The 22,594-nt window shown below is 40.1% G+C and overlaps 1 protein-coding gene across 1 annotated transcript in view; it reads left to right on the top strand.

Annotated features, from left to right (window-relative positions):
- The first annotated feature begins 10,457 nt into the window (after positions 1-10,457).
- The window catches only part of LOC147000513 (vomeronasal type-2 receptor 116-like), a 29,196-nt gene continuing 17,059 nt past the window's right edge, over positions 10,458-22,594 (top strand). Inside the window, exon 1 of the mRNA XM_085832676.1 lies at positions 10,458-10,717. Coding sequence (XP_085688802.1) covers positions 10,509-10,717 — 209 coding nt within the window. The 5' untranslated portion in view covers positions 10,458-10,508. The remainder of the gene's footprint in view (positions 10,718-22,594) is intronic.

The raw sequence follows: 22,594 nt of genomic DNA, 5'->3' as shown, positions 1-22,594 counted from the left end.
GATATACTTATGAAATACTTCTGGAAATATCTTTACAGTGTAACTCCCATCTGCCTAAATATCTAGACTAGATATCTCCTGTCCTTAATTAAAGTCATCAAATTGTAAACTGCTGTTGAAATGTAAAAAAAAAAAAAAAAAAAAAAAAAATAAGGAAAACTTAATATATTGAATGTGAAACCTGTACTAGGCTGGCTCTTTTAGCCTCAACAAGTGTAGCTGCTGTCTGCTGTCTACTATTGTGTGTGTGTGTGTGTGTGTGTGTGTGTTTCTATTTCCCGCCCTTTATCCCCATCTCTCCCCCCTCAATTCATTGCTTAAATCTAGGAAAATCATGGTCAGACACTGAGAATATTCTAAAAGCAGTTCTGCTTCCTTACATCTGGTATAAAATAAAAACACATTCTTGTAATATATCTGTTCTTTAAAAAGCCAGAATACCCTTCCGGTCCGACCAGCACCAGGGTAGCTAGGGTGCAGAGTCAGCTGACACCGGCCAGCTACCCAGGACACCTGCCATGGGAACTTAAGACTTCTGGTGAGTGGAACACAGCCTCTGCTCCAATCCAATACCGCGGGACCTGAGACTGCATTAGTTAGGGAAGCAGAAAACCGGCCTGAGTAGGGGCACAAGCCCCTTCCAGTCTGACTAGCACCAGAGTAGCTAGGGCAAAGAGTCAGCTGACACCCGCCAGCTAACCAGGACACCTGCCATGGGATCTTAAGACTTCTGGTGAGTGGAACACAGCCTCTACTCCAATCCAATCCCACGGGACCTGAGACTGCATTAGTTAGGGAAGCAGAAAACCGGCCTGAGTAGGGGCACAAGCCCCTTCCAGTCTGACTAGCACCAGAGTAGCTAGGGCAAAGAGTCAGCTGACACCCGCCAGCTAACCAGGACACCTGCCATGGGATCTTAAGACTTCTGGTGAGTGGAACACAGCCTCTACTCCAATCCAATCCCACGGGACCTGAGACTGCATTAGTTAGGGAAGCAGAAAACCGGCCTGTGTAGGGGCACAAGCCCCTTCCGGTTCGACCAGCACCGGGATAGCTAGGGCGCAGAGTCTGCTGACACCCGCCAGCTACCCAGGACACCCCCCAAGGGATCTTAAGACTTCTGGTGAGTGGAACACAGCGTCTGCTCCAATCTCTAAATAGAGACAACTATAACAACTAACTCCAGCGATTACCAGATGGCGAAAGGTAAATGTAATACCTTACTAACAGAAACCAAGACCACTTACCATCATCAGAACCCAGCACTCCCACTTCGCCCATTCAAGGGCACCCCAATACACCGGAAAAGCTAGACCTGGATCTAAAAGCGTATCTCATGATAATGGTAGAGGACATCAAAAAGGACTTAATAACACACTTAAAGAAATACAGGAGAACACTGCTAAACAGGTAGAAGACATTAAAGAGGAAGCATAAAAATCCCTTAAAGAATTGCAGGAAAACCAGACCAAACAGGTGATGGAATTGAATAAAACCATCCAAGACCTAAAAAGGGAAGTAGACACAATAAAGAAAACCCAAATTGAGGCAACACTGGAGATAGAAACCCTAGGAAAGAAATCTGGAACCATAGATCCGAGCATCAGCAACAGAATACAAGAGATGGAAGAGAAAATCTCAGGTGCAGAAGACTCCATAGAGAACATCGGCACAACAATCAAAGAAAATACAAAATCCAAAAAGATCCTAACTCAAAACATCCAGGAAATCCAGGACACAATGAGAAGACCAATCCTACGGATAATAGGAGTAGATGAGAATGAAGATTTCCAACTCAAAGGACCGGCAAATTTTTTCCACAAATTCATAGAAGAAAACTTCCCAAACCTAAAGAAAGAGATGACCATGAACATACAAGAAGCCTACAGAACTCCAAATAGACTGGACCAGAAAATAAATTTCTCCCCACACATAATAATCAGAACAACGAATGCACTAAATAAAGATAGAATACTAGGGCTGTCGAGATGGCTCAGTGGTTAAGAGTGCCGACTGCTCTTCCGAAGGTCCCGAGTTCAAATCCCAGCAACCACATGGTGGCTCATAACCATCCCTAACGAAATCTGATGCCCTCTTCTGGAGTGTCTGAAGACAGCTACAGTGTACTAACATATAATAAATAAATAAATCTTAAAAAAAAAAGAATACTTAAGATAGAATACTAAAAGCAATAAGGGAAAAAGGTCAAGTAACATATAAAGGCAAGCCTATCAGAATTACACCAGATTTGTCACCAGAGACTATGAAAGCCAGAAGGGCCTGGGCAGATGTTATACAGAAACTAAGAGAACACAAATTCCAGCCCAGGCTACTATACGCAGCCAAACTCTCAATTACCATAAATGGAGAAACCAAAGGATTCCACGACAAAACCAATTTCACACATTATCTTTCCACAAATCCAGCCCTTCAAAGGATAATAACAGAAAAAAAAAAAAAAACAATACAAAGACAGAAACCACGTCCTAGAAAAAGCAAGAAGGTAATCCCTTAACAAACCTAAAAGAAGACTGCCACAAGAACAGAATGACAACTTTAACAACAAAAATAAAAGGAAGCAACAAATACTTCTCCCTAATATCTCTTAATATCAATGGACTCAACTTCCCAATAAAAAGACATAGACTAATAGACTGGCTACCCAAACAGGACCCAACATTTTGCTGCTTACAGGAAACTCATTTCGGAGAAAAAGATAGACACTACCTCAGAATGAAAGGCTAGAAAACAATTTTCCAACCAATGGTAGGAAGAAACAAGCTGGAGTAGCCATCCTAATATCTTATAAAATCGACTTCCAAACAAAAGTCATCAAAAAAGAAAAGGAAGTGCACTTCATACTCATCAAAGGTAAAATCCCCCCAGAAGAGCTATCAATTCTGAATATCTATGCTCCAAATACAAGAGCAGCCACATTCATTAAAGATACTTTGGTAAAACTCAAAGCACACATTGCACCTCACACAATAATAGTGGGAGACTTCAACATACCACTTTCACCAATAGACAGATCATGGAAGCAGAAATTAAAAAGAGACACAATGAAACTAACAGAGGTTATGAAACAAATGGATCTGACAGATATCTACACAATATTTTATCCTAAAAAAAAAAAAGGATATACCTTCTTCTCAGCACCTCACGGTACCTTCTCCAAAAAGGACCACATAATTGGTCACAAAACAAGCCTCAACAGATACAAAAATATTGAAATTGTCCCATGCATCCTATCAGATCACCATGGACTAAGGTTGATCTTCAATAACAAAATAAATAATAGAAAGCCAACACACACGTGGAAACTAAACAATACTCTTCTCAATGATAACTTGGTCAAGGAAGGAATAAAGAAAGAAATTAAGGACTTTTTGGAGTTTAATGAAAATTAAGCCACAACATACCCAAACTTATGGGACGCAATGAAAGCATTTCTAAGAGGAAAACTCATAGCTCTGAGTGCCTCCAAAAAGAAACTAGAGAGAGCACACATTAGCAGCTTGACAACACACCTAAAAGCTCTAGAACAAAAGGAAGCAAATTCACCCAAGAGGAGTAGACGGCAGGAAATAATCAAACTCAGGGGTGAAATCAACCAAGTGGAAACAAGAACTATTCAAAGAATCAACCAATCGAGGAGCTGGTTCTTTGAGAAAATCAACAAGATAGATAAACCCTTAGCCAGACTCACTAGAGGGCATAGGGAAAGTATTCTAATTAACAAATTCAGAAATAAAAAAGGAGATATAACAACAGATCCTGAAGAAATCCAAAACACCATGAGATCCTTCTACAAAAGGCTATACTCAAAACTGGAGAACCTAGATGAAATGGGCAACTTTCTAGACATATACCAGGTACCAAAGTTAAATCAAGATCAGGTTAATGATCTAAATAGTCCCATATCCCATAAAGAAATAGAAGCAGTCATTAATACTCTCCCAACCAAAAAAAGCCCAGAACCAGATGGGTTTAGTGCAGAGTCTATCAGACCTTCAAAGAAGATCTAATCCCAGTTCTTCACAAACTATTCCACAAAATAGAAACAGAATGTACTCTACCCAACTCATTCTATGAAGCCACAATTACTCTGATACCTAAACCACAAAAAGATCCAACAAAGATAGAGAACTTTAGACCAATTTTCCTTATGAATATCAATGCAAAAATCCTCAATAAAATTCTCACTAATCGAATCCAAGAACACATCAAAACAATCATCCATCCTGTACAAGTAGGTTTCATCCAAGGGATGCAAGGATGGTTCAATATACGGAAATCCATCAATGTAATCCAGTATATAAACAAACTCAAAAATAAAAACTACATGATCATCTCGTTAGATGAGGAGAAAGCATTTGACATGATCCAACACCCATTTTTGATAAAAGTCTTGGAAATATCAGGAATTCAAGGCCCATACCTAAACATGATAAAAGCAATCTACAGCAAACCAGTAGCCAACATCAAAGTAAATGGTGAGAAGCTGGAAGAAATCCCACTAAAATCAGGGACTAGACAAGGCTGTCCACTCTCTCCCTACCTATTCAACATTGTACTTGAAATCTTAGCCAGAGCAATTAGACAACAAAAGGAGATCAAGGGGATACAAATTCGAAAAGAAGAAGTCAAAATATCACTCTTTGCAGATGATATGATAGTATACATAAGTGACCCTAAAAATTCCACCAGAGAACTCCTAAGCCTGATAAACAGCTTCAATGAAGTAGCTGGATATAAAATTAACTCAAGCAAGTCAATGGCCTTTTTGTACACAAAGGATAAACAGGCTGAGAAAGAAATTAGGGAAACAACACCCTTCTCAATAGTCACAAACAATATAAAATACCTTGGCGTGGCTCTAACTAAGGAAGTGAAAGATCTGTATGACAAGAACTTCAAGTCTCTGAAGAAAGAAATTAAAAAAGATCTCAGAAGATGGAAAGACCTCCCATGCTCTTGGATTGGCAGGATCAACATTGTAAAAATGGCTATCTTGCCAAAAGCAATCTACAGATTCAATGCAATCCCCATCAAAATTCCAACTCAATTCTTCAAGGAATTAGAAAGGGCAATCTGCAAGTTCATCTGGAACAACAAAAAACCTAGGATAGCAAAAACTCTTCTCAAGGATAAAAGAACCTCTGGTGGAATCACCATGCCTGACCTAAAGCTGTACTACAGAGCAATTGTGATAAAAACTGCATGGTTCTGGTATAACAACAGACAAGTAGAGCAATGGAACAGACTTGAAGACCCTGAGATGAACCCACAAACGTATGGTCACTTGATCTTCCACAAGGGAGCTAAAACCATCCAGTGGAAAAAAGACAGCATTTTCAACAAATGGTGCTGGCACAACTGGTGGTTATCATGTAGAAGAATGCGAATTGATCCATTCCTAACTCCTTGTACTAAGGTCAAATCTAAGTGGATTAAGGAACTCCACATAAAACCAGAGACACTGAAACTTATAGAGGATAAAGTAGGGAAAAGCCTCGAAGATATGGGTACAGGGGAAAAATTCCTGAATAGAATAGCAAAGGCTTGTGCTGTAAGATTGAGAATCGATAAACGGGACCTCATAAAGTTGCAAAGCTTCTGTAAGGCAAAAGACACTGTCAATAAGACAAAAAGACCACCAACAGATTGGGAAAGGATCTTTACCTATCCTAAATCAGATAGGGGACTAATATCCAATATATATAAAGAACTCAAGAAGGTGGACACCAGAAAATCAAATAACCCCATTAAAAAATGGGGCTCATAACGGAACAAAGAATTCTTACCTGAAGAATACCGAATGGCAGAGAAGCACCTGAAAAAATGTTCAACATCCTTAATCATCAGGGAAATGCAAATCAAAACAACCCTGAGATTCGACCTCACACCAGTCAGAATGGTTAAGATAAAAAATTCAGGTGACAGCAGATGATGGCGAGGATGTGGAGAAAGAGGGACATTCCTTCATTGTTGGTGGGATTGCAAGGTTGTACAACCACTCTGGAAATCAGTTTGGCAGTTCCTCAGAGAATTGGACATAATATTATCAGAGAATCCAGCAATACCTCTCCTGGGCATATATCCAGAAGATGTTCCAACCAGTAATAAGGACACATGCTCCACTATGTTCATAGCAGCCTTATTTATAAGAGCCAGAAGCTGGAAAGAACCCAGATGCCCCTCAACAGAGGAATGGATACAGAAAATGTGGTACATCTACACAATGGAGTACTACTCAGCTATTAAAAGGAATGAATTTATGAAATTCCTAGGCAAATTGATGGACCTGGAAGGCATCATCCTGAGTGAGGTAACACAATCACAAAGGAAATCACACAATATGTACTCACTGATAAGTGGATATTAGCCCAAAAACTTAGGATACCCAAGATATAAGATACAATTTGTTAAACACATGAAATTCAAGAAGAACTCAAAGTGTGGACACTGTGCCCCTTCTTAGAATTGGGAACAAAACACCCATGGAAAGTATTACAGAGATAAATTTTGGAGCTGTGACGAAAGGATGGACCATCTAAAGACTGCCATATCCAGGGATCCATCCCATAATCAGCTTCCAAACGCTGACACCATTGCATACACTAGCAAGATTTTGCTGAAAGGACCCAGATATAGCTGTCTCTTGTGAGACAATGCCAGGGGCTAGTAATCACAGAAGTGGATGAAAACACATGAATGAAAACACATGGATAGGGCTTGGTGCCCATTGCCCCTGGTATCCATGTGTTTTCATTCAACAATGGCTTCCGTGGTTGTTTTAAAACAGAATGTTGTGCCCCATGTTCACCAAAACGTCTATGTGTTACTACTCCACTCTTGTGCCTTATTTGTCTAGATACTGAGGCCTAGTGAGGAAGCCTGAGCCTTTTCTCAAGTTTAGAGACCTGTCTCATTCACTTCCATATTGGAGTGACTCAGAACAACCTGCCTAAGCCTGCCTTGGCCTAGCTACCACTGATGAAGATTAACTTTATTGGCCCTGTCAGTCACCCCATACCCTCCATCAACCTTCCCCATCCCGTATGTCAGCTCACCTCACCAAAATTCCCCACTTCCTTCCTCAACTCTATATAAACAAAATGAGTTCCTGATTTGATAGACTCCCAGCCCAGGTATGTTTGTTTTAGGCCGTGACACTCACCATCCTGTTCAACCGCGGAAGAAAAGACCTATGCTGGACTGGGTTCTGTCCTCTTGCCTAGACCTGCTGCCAGAGAGAGGACACTCACCTTTAGGGTTACCCAGGGCCCATGAAGGGAGCTTGAGCCCTAATGCCTCCATTCATCTAATTCTTCTAATTCCAAAGTCTTTGGGCCCTCTCTACAAATTTTGTTGGACATCTATGCTTCCAACAGCCTTTTTTTTTTTTTTTTTTTTTTTTTTTTTGCAGTAGGCATATTGGATCCTCTCCAGCTGATCCTTTTTGGATAGAGGACAAGTCTCCCTATTAATGGAAAGTGACTTACATCTGCCTTTCCTGTAAGCTAGATCTTTCAACTTTCTTTCATTGAAAGAGCTGCAGGTTGTGGAGACAATTAGCACTTTTGCTGGTCCTCTGGTCTTTCGATCCTCAAGGATCTCCTAGTTGTTGAAAAGCTTCTCAGCTATAGCTACTAACTAAGTCCGTTTCTGATCAGCAAAAACATCCCTGATATATATCAGGCTCATTTTGGTTAACATAAGCTATATTCACTGCTGACTGACTTTTTCTTGCTTCTAGGTCAAAGGCAGTGTATGCCTTTAACCTTCAATGCCTTTGTAGATATTCTCTAGGGCTCTCCTTCTTTACCTGCATCACCTGGCTATCCTTAAATAAATTTTTGGGCAGTGTAGCAGCTTCTCGGGGTCTCTCATCAGACTCTGGCAGTAGAACCAGAGCCTCTCCCTACATCCAGTAGTGTTTGATTGGGTCAAAGAAAACTGTCAATATCTGCCTGGATTTGGGTGGACATCCCATTCCTTCTCAGAATCAATTTTCAGGTATCTATCAGGATTCTTACTTTTCTCGATTGTGAAGAAGTCCTGGAGCCATAGCTGACAGTCATCAGGTGAGTTGGTGAGTCAGCATGATGGAATCTAGATCCATAAGAACTGAGGTTCTTTCTGAAAATGGGGGGAGGGAGGGGAGTTGCAGTTTCCAATGATAAAGGTCATTACTGGCAAATGGTACGTAGGGCATAATCTGTCTTCCCTATACCCTGGGAATTCTGCAGACCAAAGGGATAATGTTATACTAGAGTCAGCTCTGTGGGAAATATGAGCTCAAGTGTGAGGTGGACTCTAAGTGAAATCAGGAGAGTCAAGAGAGTCATTGGCAGCTCCCTTTTCTGCCAGTGCCAGTTGGGCAGAGTCAGTGGTGGCAGAAGCAGAGATAGAAGGAGGTGGTCTAAAAACCTCCTTGGGTTCAGAGAAGCTAGGCAGCAGTAGAAGCCAACCTTCCTTCAGAGGAATTAGAGCAGGGTCTATTACAAAAAGGCAGGTCACAAAAAGGGTTTCAATAGGGGACTTTTCTACCAGGTACTGCCATGTGATGATATAAGGCACTTGCTCCTCTTAGACAATAACTTTCATCTTGTAAGTTGTAGGGAGATAAAAAGTTCCCTCCTCAGGCCATTGTACATTAAAAATGGGCCATTCATTCCTACAAAAGATGTTTGCTGGGATGAATAACCAGACCTGAGTCTTTTTTAGACTTGGTGGATGTCCTTGAAAGGATTTAGGACCAAACCTAGTAGGGTACTCTGAGCCTATCCCATTTTAGAGATCTAAGAATCTTATACACAGGGCCAAACCAAAGAAAACAAAACAAAAACATGAAAAATATTCACAGAGACAGAAAAAAAGAACTTGTACACTAAACCAAAAGTCACAGAATAAGTGCTCATGGACAGACACAGAATGTTGATCCCAGGAAAGCATAACCAGAAAGAAAAAGTTATCTCAGATATTCTTTCTTCTTGTGCATGGAAGACCCACAGACCCACAGCCAATCCAGAAATCACATGAGAACTAGCACGTTCTCCCAGATGGGGTTCAGGAGAATCCTCCATAGTCCCAGGTTGGGTGGCAGAATATGCTTCTGAGTCTCCAGATTGTACCAAAACAAGAAAACAAAGAAGTGACTATTGATAAAACAAGAAATAGACACCGGGCACCTAGACTTACAGATTTAAAAAGAAAAGGTACTCAAATATTTTGGTCAGATGTCTTCAGCAAATCCCAGATGAACCCCCAAATGTAAGGGTCTATGATTTGCCAAAGAATGATTCTCCTGACTCCGAGTATATAACAGCAAAGAGCCTTTATTCTGCAAAGAACCAGGGCACAGGTGTCTACCATATGTCAGGATGGAAGAGAGAGGTGTGTGCATGCAATGTTAATTTAAAGTCTATTAGTGAAGGAGTGAATGAATTTGATCTCTCTTTACCTTGATTGGTTGTTTCTATCTCCAGGGTTATGGATGGCCTTGTGATTGATTGGTTAAGGCTCTGGGGGATTTGGGAGACTTCTTTGGATTAAATATACTTGGCTAAGGCTAGGTAATGGGTCAGCTCCTGACATCTCTGGATAGCCTGCCCATGATGGGTGACTCAGACTAGGTGATGGGGCAACTCCTGATAGCTCTTGATTGGCTGCCCATGAGAGGCGATTTTTCCTGGAACTGACTTGTTTAGTTCTGGGGAAAAGATACTTAGTTGTAGTCTCCCAAATTGCCAGTTTGCAGCCTGTCATGGAGTTTGCCTGGTCTGGCTAACTCAGTCCTCTCAACAGGGAACATGAATTTTGACGTGAAATTAAGTAGATAACTTGGAAATGAGGAATGCTACAGGACTATTGACTTTTCCAATGTGCAAAATTAGATTATTATTTTGGGTGGACACATATTGTTCTACAGATATGAATGTATCATTGAAGAAATATTTGAAACACTTAAAGTCAATAGGAAGAACATAGTCCACTGACTGTTTTTAGTTTGAAAGAGCATGGTTCAATTATTTTGCTTGTGTATGAGTGCTGTAGGAATTTTCAGGCTTTCTCTTATCATGGAAACCTCTGGTGTAGACTGTTTTCATCAGCTGAAGTTGTTTTCGTGGGAAAAGTATCTGGAATCAAACTTGGCCAAAACACCCCATTTGGGATGTTGATCCCTGAGGTCTTGCTGTCTGTTTTCTCAGCTGAAATCATTGTGCCTGTGGCTAGAAAAGACAATCTAAAACATATTTTTCAACTTGTTTTTAAGCAGAACACAGGGCATCAGGTGCAGAGCCTAAGGGCAGAGTTTCAGAATTCTCAATGACAGTAAAGGTGGGACCAGTTAGAGCTTGAGGTAAATAGTGAGACAATTACACTCATTAAAAAACTTAGGAGCACAGGTTTTAATAAATATTTGAGCTGAACATAGACCTGATGAATATCATTAGATATGTATACACTAGTCTTATGACAGGATATACACATATATTAAGATGTTCTGGATTTTGATTTTTGGGCTCTTGTATATTCCTAATGTCGTTTGTGCCATTACTAACGATAACTGCTATACAGCAATCAAGGACAATTTTCATGTTAAAGGAGATGTGAAGATTGGTGCATTTTTTTCGCTTCATATTTACTACACTGGCAATAATATTCCTGATACAATAGCCCCATACTATTTCAAGGATTTGCACTTACAGTAAGTACAATTATTACTTTTTAACTTCAGATAATTTTTAAATTAAAGTCTGTATGGATTAAAACTTCACCACATTCCCTCTTCCCCCTGCCTCAGAGAGGGTACTCCCCCACCCTATCTCTCAATTCCAGCTGCATCTCTCTTTGCTGGGGCATCACGTTTCCAGAGCATTAAACACACTCTCTCCTGCTGAGGCTAAACAAGGCAAGTCCTCTGCTACAAGTGTGCCCTGGTTCCCAGAGGCACTCCATGTATGCTCCTTGGTTTTGGGCTTAATCTCTGGGAGCTCTGAGGGTTCCAGGCAAGTTGATAGTGTTGTTTTTCCTATGGGGTTGCAATCCCCTTTAGCTCCTTTAGCTCTTCTCCTAACTCTAACATATGAGTCCCCAACCTCAATCCAATGGATGACTTTATGTATCTGCATTTGTCTCAGTCTGTTTCTCATAGAACTTCTAAGAGGACAGACATTCCAGGAACCTATCTGCAAGGACAATATGGCATCAGTAATAGTTTCTGGGTTTGGTATGCAGGTATGACATGGATCCTATGTTGGTCCAGTCACTGGGTGGCCTTTCTTTTAGTTTTTGCTCCATTTTTCTGTCCCTGCATTTCCTTGAGACAGAAACAATTCTGGGTTAAATTGTTTGAAGATGGATGGGTAGCCCCCTGCTTCAACAGGGACAATGTCTATATAAGGGAGGTGTTCTCTTTAGGTTCCATCTCCCCACTGGTAGGTACATCAGCTAATATTCTCTCAACAGAGTCCTGGTAGCTTCTCACATCCCAGGTCTCTGGGACTTTCTAGAGGTTCCTCTTGCCCTCTACTCCTCATTGCTGCATATTTCTATTCATTCTCCTGGCCCTCGGTATTTCCTGTCTGCCCCATACCTGATCCTGCCCCCTTCCCTGTCCCCCCAGGTTGCTTTCTCCTTCTGCCTTCCCATGATTATTTTGTTCCCCCTTTTAACTGGGATTGAGGTATCAAAACTTTGGTGTTCCTTCTTATTAAGCTTCCTACTATCTGTGAATTGTATCATTGATATTCTGACCTTTTTGTCTAATATTGACTGATCAGTGAGTACATACCATGGATGTTTTTTTGGATCTGGCTGAGTTACATCACCCAGTATCATATTTTCTATTTCCATCCATTCGTCTGCAAAATTCATGATGTCTTCATTTTTGATAACTGAATAGTACTCCCTTTTGTAAATGAACCACATTTTCTGTATCCATTCTTCCACTGAGGGATATCTGTGTTATTTACAACTTCATGCCATTACTAACATGGCTGCTATGAACATAGTGGAGTACTTGTCATTTTGGTAGGGTGGAAAATCTTTTGGTTATAGTCACAGGGTATAGCATGATCTTCATATAAAAGTATTTCCAACTTTCTGAGTAATTGCCAGGTTAATTTTTAGAATGCTTGTACTAGTTTGTACCAACATTGGAGAAGTGTTCCTCTTTCTCCACATCCTTGTCAGTGTACTGTCACTTCAGTTTTTTATTTTAGCCATTCTGATTGGTGTGAGGTGTAATCTCAGGGTCTCTTTGACTTACATTTCCCTGATGACTAAATGATGTTGAACATTTCTTTAAGTACTTCTTAGACACTTGAAATTCCTTTCTTGATAATTTTTAGTTTAGCTCTATACCCATTTTTAATTGGATTATTGGGTTTTTTGGAGTATAACTTCTTGGATTCATTATGTAGTTTGGATATTAGCCTTCTATCAGATGTAGAGTTAGTGAAGATATTTCCTACTCGGTAAATTGTCATTTTGTCCTATTGACAGTTTTCTGGGGTAGTCATTCTAATAATCAATAAAATAGAGTTTCAACCAAATTTATCAAAATAGGTGGCGAAGGACCCTTCATAATCATCAAAGGAACAATACTCCAAGAAGAAATCTCTTTTTTTTCTTATTTTTAATGAGATATTTTCTTTACTTACATTTAAAATGTTATCACATTTCTTTATTTCTCTTCCTAAAAAGCCCCTATCCCATCTCCCCACCCCGTGTTCACTAACCTACTTACTCCCATTTCCCTGTTGTGGCATTTCCCTATTCTGGGGTATCACTCCTTCACAGGATCAAAGACCTCTCCTCTCATTGATGTCCCACAAGTCCATCCTCTGCTACATATGCAGCTGGGGCCATGGGTCCCTCCATGAGGACTCGTTGTTTGGTGTTTTAGTCCCTGGGAGCTCTGGGGGTACTGGTTGGTTCATACTGTTGTTCCTCCTATGGAGCTGCAAACTCCTTCAGCAACTTGGATCCTTTCTCTAGCTCCTCTTTTGAGGACCCTGTGCTCAGTCCAATGAATGACTGTGAGCCTCCACTTCTGTATTTGTCAGGCACTGGCAGAACCTCTCAGGAGACAGCTGTATCAGGCACCAGTCAGCAAGCACTTGTTGGCATCCACAATAGTGTCTTGGTTTGGGAACTGTATATGGGATGAATCCCCAGGTGGGACAGTTACCTCATGGCCTTTCCTTCAGTTTTTGTTCCACATTTTGTCTCTGTATCACCTTCCATGCTTATGTTGATCCCCCTTCTAAAAAGTACCAAAGTATCCACACTTTGGTCTTCTTTCTTCTTGAGCTTCATGTGATCTGTGAATTGTATCTTCGTTATTTCCAACTTCTGAGCTAATATCCACTTATCAGAGAGAAAATATGTGTGTTCTTTTGTGATTGGGTTACCTCACTCAGGATGATATTTTCTAGTTCCATCCATTTTTCTGGGAATTTCATGAAATCATTGTTTTTAATAGCTGAGTAGTACTCCATTGTGTAAATGTACCACCTTTTCTGTATTCATTCCTATGTTGAGAGACATCTGGGTTCTTTCCAGATTCTGGCTATTGTAAATAAATCTGCTCCAGATATCAACAGAGGAATGGATACAGAAAATGTGGTACATTTACACAATGGAGTAGTACTCAGCTGTTACAAACAATGAATTTATGCAATTCTTAGGCAAAAGGATGGATCTGGAGGATATCATTCTGAGTGAGGTAACCCAATCACAAAACAACTCACATGATATGCACTCAATGATAAGTGGATATTAGCCCAGAAACTTAGAATGCCCAAAATACAATTTGTAAAACACATGAAACTCAAGAAGAAGGAAGACCAAAGTATGGATACTTCTTCCCTCTTTAGAATGGGAAACAAAATACCCATGGAACGAGTTACAGAGACAAAGTTTGGAGCTGAGATGGTAGGAACGACCATGCAGAGACTGCCTCACCCAGTGATCCATCCCATAATCAGCCACCAAACGCAGACACTATTGCATATGCCAACAAGATTTTGCTGACATGACCCTGATATAGCTGTGAGGCATTGCCAGTACCTGGCAAATACAGAGGTGGATTCTCACAGTAGTCTATTTGATGGAACACAAGGTCCCAACTGGAGGAGCTGGAGAAAGTACTCAAGGAGCTGAAGGGGTCTGTAACCCTATAGGAGGAACAACACTATGAACTAAACAGTACCCCCTGAGTTCTTGTCTCTAACTGCATATGTAGCAGACGATGGCCTATTTAGCCATCACTGGGAGGAGAGGCCCTTGGTCTTGCAACGATTATATGCCCCAGTACAGGGAAAGGCAAAGGCCAGGAAGTGGGAGTGGGTGGGTTAGGGAGCAGGGCAGGGGTAAGGTATAGGGGACTTTTGGGTTAGCATTTAAAATGTAAATGAAGAAAATATCTAATAAAAACTTTTTAAAAAGATACAACATCTGCTAAATAAAAAATAAAAAATAAGTAAGTAAGTAAGTAAGTAAATAAATAAATAAATAAGGCTGCTATGAACATAGTGAAGCATGTGCTCTTATTACATGTTGGAGCATCTTTTGGGTATATGCCCAGGAGTGGTTTAGCAGGGTCCTCAGGTAATAATATGTCCAATTTTTGGAGGAATCGCCAAACTGATTTTCAGAGTGGTTGTAACAGCTTGCAATCTCACCAGCAATGGAAGCGTGTTACTATTTTTTCACATCCTATCCACCATTAAAGGCATGTTCTCCCATTTCCAGCTAAATGTTTTACTCTCTCTAATTCTCTCTTCTCTTTCATTCTTTTGTCCTTCCTTTCTTTCCTTGAGTTAGGGTTTTCTTGTATAGCCCTGGATATCATGAAACTCTCAATTATGTTAGGCTTTGTTAAATCCCTGAGTGCTGGGATTAATGCTGAGCCCCATGATACATGTCTTCCCTGTTTTTTTTGTATGTTTTCTTAATAATAATGATTTGCTAACTTATACATTTTTAACTGATTGTATTCTAAAGACAGAGAGAGGAGTGTGGCATGAATTTTGAGGGAGAGAGATGTAGAAGTAAAAATTTTAAAAAATTAAAAATATTTTGTTTATAAAAGAAAGATATTAAACATGCTCATACACAGGCTATGGAAAGTAGAATACAAACCCACTGTATGAACACAATATGGAAGAATCAAATAAAACTGTATTCAATTTGAACTACAAATTTTTACTATAGTATAGGAATTGTCCATTTTATGACATACTATGTGTTGTCAAAACATGAATCTAAAAAATGGATGAAATCTCCATTATAAAGTTTCCATCTCCAACATTGCTTTGTGTTTGGAAGGTTGGAGTCCTTCTTCGGGTTTATCATGAAATATGTAGTAATAATAGCACCCCAAATTGTTTGTAAACCTTTGTTTATATGCTTAAAGTTGTCAAAATGATACTCACCATTATAAATATATATATATATATATATATGGATAGATAGATAGATATGCATTTGAGTGTATACTATCCAATGGCCAAAACTGTATTTATTTTTCGTATTTTTCAAAATTCTGATAAATGACTTATTTATTAGAAATAAATTTTGTTGTATTTTGGCATTTTAAATTATTTTATTAATTCTCTAAAAATTTCGTCCAAAATATTTTGAGCATATGCATGTACACTGACACCTCCTCCTATAACCACTCTTTCTGCCTTTACCTCTCTACCCAACTATTTGCACTTCTTTTATTTTTTCCAATTTATTGCAGTTTATGTTCGCTAAGTATATTGTAATTGGTGACATCCCTTGAGTGTTGTTTACCTCCTTGGGGGTCACAAGAGTGAAGAAAGTGAATATCTTTCTCCCAATAGCTATCAAATCTTGATAGCATCTCAGATAGGGGTGAGATTTTGTGCCCTCCTCCTTCTCCATACTTCTATTTTATTTTCTGTGGCCACACATGGTCTTGTGCATCCTTTTATAATCATTGTATTCAAATGTGCAACTACCCTGCTGTGGACAGGAAATATGGTTTCCTCAAGGTTATCTTAGCCAGCCTTTGGACCTTACATTCTTTTAAGTTCTTTTTAGCTGTGGTCTCTCAGCCTTGTTGGGAGGGGTGTTATGCACAAGCTCTGTTTATGACCAGGCACTTCATAGTCTACTACTCTCTATGTTATGATCACTCATTGCTTTCTTTGTTATTTGCCATTTATTGGGGAAACAAACTTATAAGGGCTGAGGAATGCAGTCAATCCACAGCCATAGCAATAAGTCACTAGGGGTTAATTTTATACTGAATCCATTTAGAAGAATAAGATTACTAAGTTCACTGCTTGGATCTATGTCTCATCTAGTCACAGAGACTTGGCCATTTTTATAGTGATGAGCATGTGTTCCATACCATGGAGGGACCCTTATATCAAATTGGACAAAGGTTGGTTCCACATACGCAAGTGTCTATTTTTGTTACAAAGGGCATATTGTAGAAGACCATTCATTACTTTATCTCTCATGTATCAAAGATTAGTGAGAGTAGTGGTTACTTTAATTTTATTTTCCTTGATATCATGCATAGCACCTTTTCAGCACCATGAGTCTAGCCAAGAAAAAATAGAAAGCCCATTTGAATAGCAGCTCTTTTTTTCCATGTTCCATAATTAAAGTCTGTAGTATAATCAGCATTGGAGTTTAAAATCAAGTTCTGCAGAACCTAATCTTGTACATTCTTGATATATTCTAGATAATGACTATGAAAGATGTATGGTATTTTACTTTCTTTTTAATTTATTAATTTAATTACATCTCAAATGCTGCCCACCTCGAGCCCCCCTCACAGAGTCTATCTCCTACCCCCATTTTCTCTGAAAGAGTGACACTGCCTCTGACCTCCAGCTATCCTCCTTCCTGGTGCATCAAGTCTCTGTAGAGTTAGGTGTATCCTCTTCCCATAAGACCATACAAAGCATCCCTGTTAGGGAACATTTTCCAACAGTCAGGAAACAGCTTTAGGGACATTCACCACTTCAATGGTTGGGGGACCCACATAGATACTGAGCTGTACATCTGCTACATATGTTATGAGGGCATTGGTCCAGCCTATGTATGATCTTTGGTGGGTGGTTCTGTAAGACCCCCGAAGCTGGGCCTCTGCTCAAGTCCCAGGATGAGCTGGCCAGCACCCCAATGTTTGGAGAGAAAAAACACACCTGATGCAAACTGCAAGAGGTTTTATTATCAGCTAGCTGAGGATGAACCCCTTGTGCCTTGCAGGGTCAGGGGAGTTTGACTCCAAGCGGTGACAGTAGGGCGCTTTTAACAGCTAGCTGAGGAATTGGGAGGTGTTGGGAGGAGAGTTGGGAGGATTTGGGAAGAGTTGGGAGGAGAGTTCTTCTCTTCTGGGTGTCCATGGTGAAATTTACAAGGCAGAAATGGGGAGTGAGTTCTTTCTGAATTTTTATCTGTGTCCTCTACACAGGAAGGCAGGTATCTCTTGTTGTACAGTCTAGAAACAAAAAGGCTTTTTGCTATCTATAGAGAACAAAGAGCTTCTTTCTAGCTGTATTTTTAAAGATCAGGGAGAAACAAGCTTAGGGAAATGTTTTAGGGGCTCTACCTTTCAGGGAGAAATGCTTTAAGCCAGAGTTTCACAGTTCAGTCTCTTGGAATTCTCAGTGGTCCAGGTTAGGTAACATTGTTGGTCTGCCTATGGTGTTAATGATGTTAATGTCTTCAATTCTGTTCCATTGGCCTACTTGTCTGTCATTATACCAGTAACATGCAGTTTTTATCACAATTGCTCTGTAGTTCAGCTTTAGGTCAGGCATGGTGATTCCTCCAGAGGTTCTTTTATCCTTGAGAAGAGTTGCTATCCTAGGTTTTTTGTTGTTCCAGATTAATTTGCACATTGCCCTTTCCAATTCATTGAAGAATTGAGTTGGAATTTTGATGGGGATTGCATTGAATCTGTAGATTGCTTTTGGCAAGATAGCAATTTTTATAATGTTGATCCTGCCAATCCATGAGCATGGGAGGTTTTTCCATCTTCTGAGATCTTTAATTTCTCTCTTCAGGGACTTGAAGTTCTTGTCATACAGATCTTTCACTTCCTTAGTTAGAGTCACGCCAAGGTATTTTATATTGTTTGTGACTATTGAGAAGGGTGTTGTTTCCCTAATTTCCTTCTCTGCTTGTTTATCCTTTGTGTACAGAAAGGCCATTGACTTGCTTGAGTTAATTTTATATCCAGCTACTTCACCGAAGCTATTTATCAGGCTTAGGAGTTCTCTGGTGGAATTTTTAGGGTCAGTTATGTATATTATCATATCATCTGCAAAAACCGATATTTAGACTTCTTTTCCGATTTGTATCCCCTTGTTCTCCTTTTGTTGTCTAATTGCTCTGGCTAGGACTTCAAGTACAATGTTGAATAGGTAGGAAGAGAGTGGGCAGCCTTGTCTAGTCCCTGATTTTAGTGGGATTGCTTCCAGCTTCTCACCATTTACTTTGATGTTGGCTACTGGTTTGCTGTAGATTGCTTTTATCATGGTTAGGTATGGGCCTTGAATTCCTGATCTTTCCAAACTTTTATCATGAATGGGTGTTGTATTTTGTCAAATGCTTTTTCAGCATCTAACGAGATGATCATGTGGTTTTTGTCTTTGAGTTTGTTTATATAATGGATTACATTGATGGATTTTCTAATATTGAACCATCCTTGCATCCCTGGGATGAATCCTACTTGGTCAGGATGGATGATTGTTTTGACGTGTTCTTGAATTCGGTTAGCGAGAACTTTATTGAAGATTTTTGCATCAATATTCATAAGGATAATTGGTCTGGAGTTCTCTATTTTTGTTGGGTCTTTATGTGGTTTAGGTATCAGAGTAATTGTGGCTTCATAGAATGAGTTGGGTAGAGTATCCTCTGATTGTATTTTGTGGAATAGTTTGTGAAGAACTGGGATTAGTTCTTCTTTGAAGGTTTGATAGAACTCTGCGCTAAACCCATCTGGTCCTGGGCTTTTCTTGGTTGTGAGACTATTAATGACTGCTTCTATTTCTTTAGGGGATATGGGACTGTTTAGATCATTAACCTGATCTTGATTTAACTTTGGTACCTGGTATCTGTCTAGAAACTTGTCCATTTCATCCAGGATCTCCAATTTTGTTGAGTATAGCCTTTTGTAGAATGATCTGATGGTGTTTTGGATTTCTTCTGGGTCTGTTGTTATGTCTCCCTTTTCATTTCTGATTTTGTTAATTAGAATACTTTCCCTATGCCCTCTAGTGAGTCTGGCTAAGGGTTTATCTATCTTGTTGATATTCTCAAAGAACCAGCTCCTCGATTGGTTGATTCTTTGAATTGTTCTTCTTGTTTCCACTTGGTTGATTTCACCCCTGAGTTTGATTATTTCTTGCCGTCTACTCCTCTTGGGTGAATTTGCTTCCTTTTGTTCTAGAGCTTTTAGGTGTGTTGTCAAGCTGCTAATGTGTGCTCTCTCTAGTTTCTTTTTGGAGGCACTCAGAGGTATGAGTTTTCCTCTTTGAAATGCTTTCAGTGTGTCCCATAAGTTTGGGTATGTTGTGGCTTCATTTTCATTAAACTCCAGAAAGTCCTTAATTTCTTTCTTTATTCCTTCCTTGACCAAGGTATCATTGAGAAGAGTGTTGTTTAGTTTCCATGTGTGTGTTGGCTTTCTATTATTTATTTTGTTATTGAAGATCAGTCTTAGTCCATGGTGATCTGATAGGGTGCATGGAACAATTTCAATATTTTTGTATATATTGAGGCTTGTTTTGTGACCAATTATGTGGTCAATTTTGGAGAAGGTACCGTGAGGTGCTGAGAAGAAGGTATATCCTTTCTTTTTAGGATAAAATGTTCTGTAGATATCTGTCAGATCCATTTGTTTCATAACCTCTGTTAGTTTCACTGTGTCCCTGTTTAGTTTCTGTTTCCATGATCTGTCCATTGGTGAAAGTGGTGTGTTGAAGTCTCCCACTATTATCATGTGAGGTGCAATGTGTGCTTTGAGCTTTACTAAAGTATCTTTAATGAATGAGGCTGCCCTTGTATTTGGCGCATAGATATTCAGAATTGATAGTTCCTCTTGGAGGATTTTACCTTTGATGAGAATGAAGTGCCCTTCCTTGTCTTTTTTGATGACTTTGGGTTGGAAGTCAAACTTATCAGATATTATAATGGCTACTCCAGCTTGTTTCTTCCTACCATTTGCTTGCAAAATTGTTTTCCAGCCTTTCATTCTGAGGTAGTGTCTATCTTTTTCTCTGAGATGAGTTTCCTGTAAGCAGCAAAATGTTGGGTCCTGTTTCTGTAGGCAGCCTGTTAGTCTATGTCTTTTTATTGGGGAGTTGAGTCCATTGATATTAAGAGATATTAGGGAGAAGTAATTGTTGCTTCCTTTTATTTTTGTTGTTAGAGTTGGTGTTCTGTTTTTGTGGCTGTCTTCTTTTAGGTTTGTTGAGGGATTACCTTCTTGCTTTTTCTATGACGTGGTTTCCGTCCTTGTATTGGTTTTTTCTGTTATTATCCTTTGAAGGGCTGGATTCGTGGAAAGATAATGTGTGAATTTGGTTTTATCGTGGAATACTTTGGTTTCTCCATCTATGGTAATTGAGAGTTTGGCTGGGTACAGTAGCCTGGGCTGGAAATTGTGTTCTCTTAGTTTCAGTATAACATCTGTCCAGGCCCTTCTGGCTTTCATAGTCTCTGGTGAAAAATCCGGTGTAATTCTGATAGGCTTGCCTTTATATGTCACTTGACGTTTTTCCCTTACAGCTTTTAGTATTCTGTCTTTATTTAGTGCATTTGTTGTTCTGATTATTATGTGTCGGAAGGAATTTATTTTCTGGTCCAGTCTAATTGGAGTTCTGTAAGCTTCTTGTATGTTCATGGGCATCTCTTTCTTTAGGTTTGGGAAGTTTTCTTCTATAATTTTGTTGAATATATTTGCTGGTCCTTTGAGTTGAAAATCTTCATTCTCATCTACTCCTATTATCCGTAGGTTTGGTCTTCTCATTTTGTCCTGGATTTCCTGCATATTTTGAGTTAGGATCTTTTTGGATTTTGTATTTTCTTTGATTGTCGTGCCGATGTTCTCTATGGAGTCTTCTGTACCTGAGATTCTCTCTTCCATCTCTTGTATTCTGTTGCTGATGCTCGTATCTATGGTTCCAGATTTCTTTCCTAGTGTTTCTATCTCCAGTGTTGCCTCAATTTGGGTTTTCTTCATTGTTTCTACTTCCCTTTTTAGGTCTTGGATGGTTTTATTCAATTCCATCACCTGTTTGGTCTGGTTTTCCTGCAATTCTTTAATGGATTTTTGTGCTTCCTCTTTAATGTCTTCTACCTGTTTAGCAGTGTTCTCCTGCAATTCTTTAAGGGATTTTTGTGCTTCCTCTTTAATGTCTGCTACCTCTTTAGCAGTGTTCTCCTGCAATTCTTTAAGGGATTTTTGTACTTCCTCTTTAATGTCTTCTACCTCTTTAGCAGTGTTCTCCTGCAATTCTTTAAGGGATTTTTGTGCTTCCTCTTTAATGTCTTCTACCTGTTTACCAGTGTTCTTTTGTATTTCTTTAAGTGTGTTATTAAAGTCCTTCTTGATGTCTTCTACCATCATCGTGAGATATGCTTTTAGAACCGAGTCTAGCTTTTCCGGTGTGTTGGGGTGCCCTGGACTGGGCGAAGTTGGAGTGCTGGGTTCTGATGATGGTGAGTGGTCTTGGTTTCTGTTAGTAAGATTCTTACGTTTACCTTTTGCCATCTGGTAATCTCTGGGATTAGTTGTTATTGTTGTCACTGTTTAAAGATTGGAGCAGACTCTGTGTTCCACTCACCAGAAGTCTCAAAATCCTGTGGCGGGTGTCATGGGTAGCTGGCAGGTGTCAGCCAACCCTGCGCTCTAGCTACCCAGGTGCTGGTCAGACCCGAAGAGGCTTGTGGCCCTACTCAGGCCGGTTTTCTGCTTCCCTAACTAATGCAGTCTCAGGTCCCCTGCGCAATTGGATTGGAGCAGAAGCTGTGTTCCACCCACCAGAAGTCTTAAGATCCTGTGGCGGGTGTTGTGGGTAGCTGGCGAGAGTCAACAGACCCTGCGCCCTAGCTACCCTGGTGCTGGTCTGACCGGAAGAGGCTTGTGGCGCTACTCAGGTCGGATTTCTGCCTCCCCAACCAAAGCAGTCTCAGGTCCTCTGCGATTGGACTGGAGCAGAAGCTGTGTACCACTCACCAGAAGTCTCAAAATCCTGTGGCGCGTTTCGTGGGTAGCTGGCGGGTGTCAGCCGACCCTGCGCTCTAGCTACCCAGGTGCTGGTCAGACCCGAAGAGGCTTGTGGCCCTACTCAGGCCGGTTTTCTGCTTCCCTAACTAATGCAGTCTCAGGTCCCCCGTGCAATTGGATTGGAGCAGAAGCTGTGTTCCACTCACCAGAAGTCTTAAGATCCTGTGGCAGATGTTGTGGGTAGCTGGCGAGTGTCAACAGACCCTGCGCCCTATCTACCCCGGTGCTGGTCTGACCGGAAGAGCCAAAGTGTTATTTCAATCTTGTATCTGTTGAGGTTTGATTTGTGATTAATTA

Source organism: Mus caroli, unplaced genomic scaffold, assembly GCF_978045245.1.
Source record: "Mus caroli unplaced genomic scaffold, Mus_caroli_1 scaffold_18, whole genome shotgun sequence".
NCBI lineage: Eukaryota > Metazoa > Chordata > Mammalia > Rodentia > Muridae > Mus > Mus caroli.
Note: the sequence above shows the minus strand (reverse complement) of the source record. Positions and strands in the feature narration are given on the sequence as shown.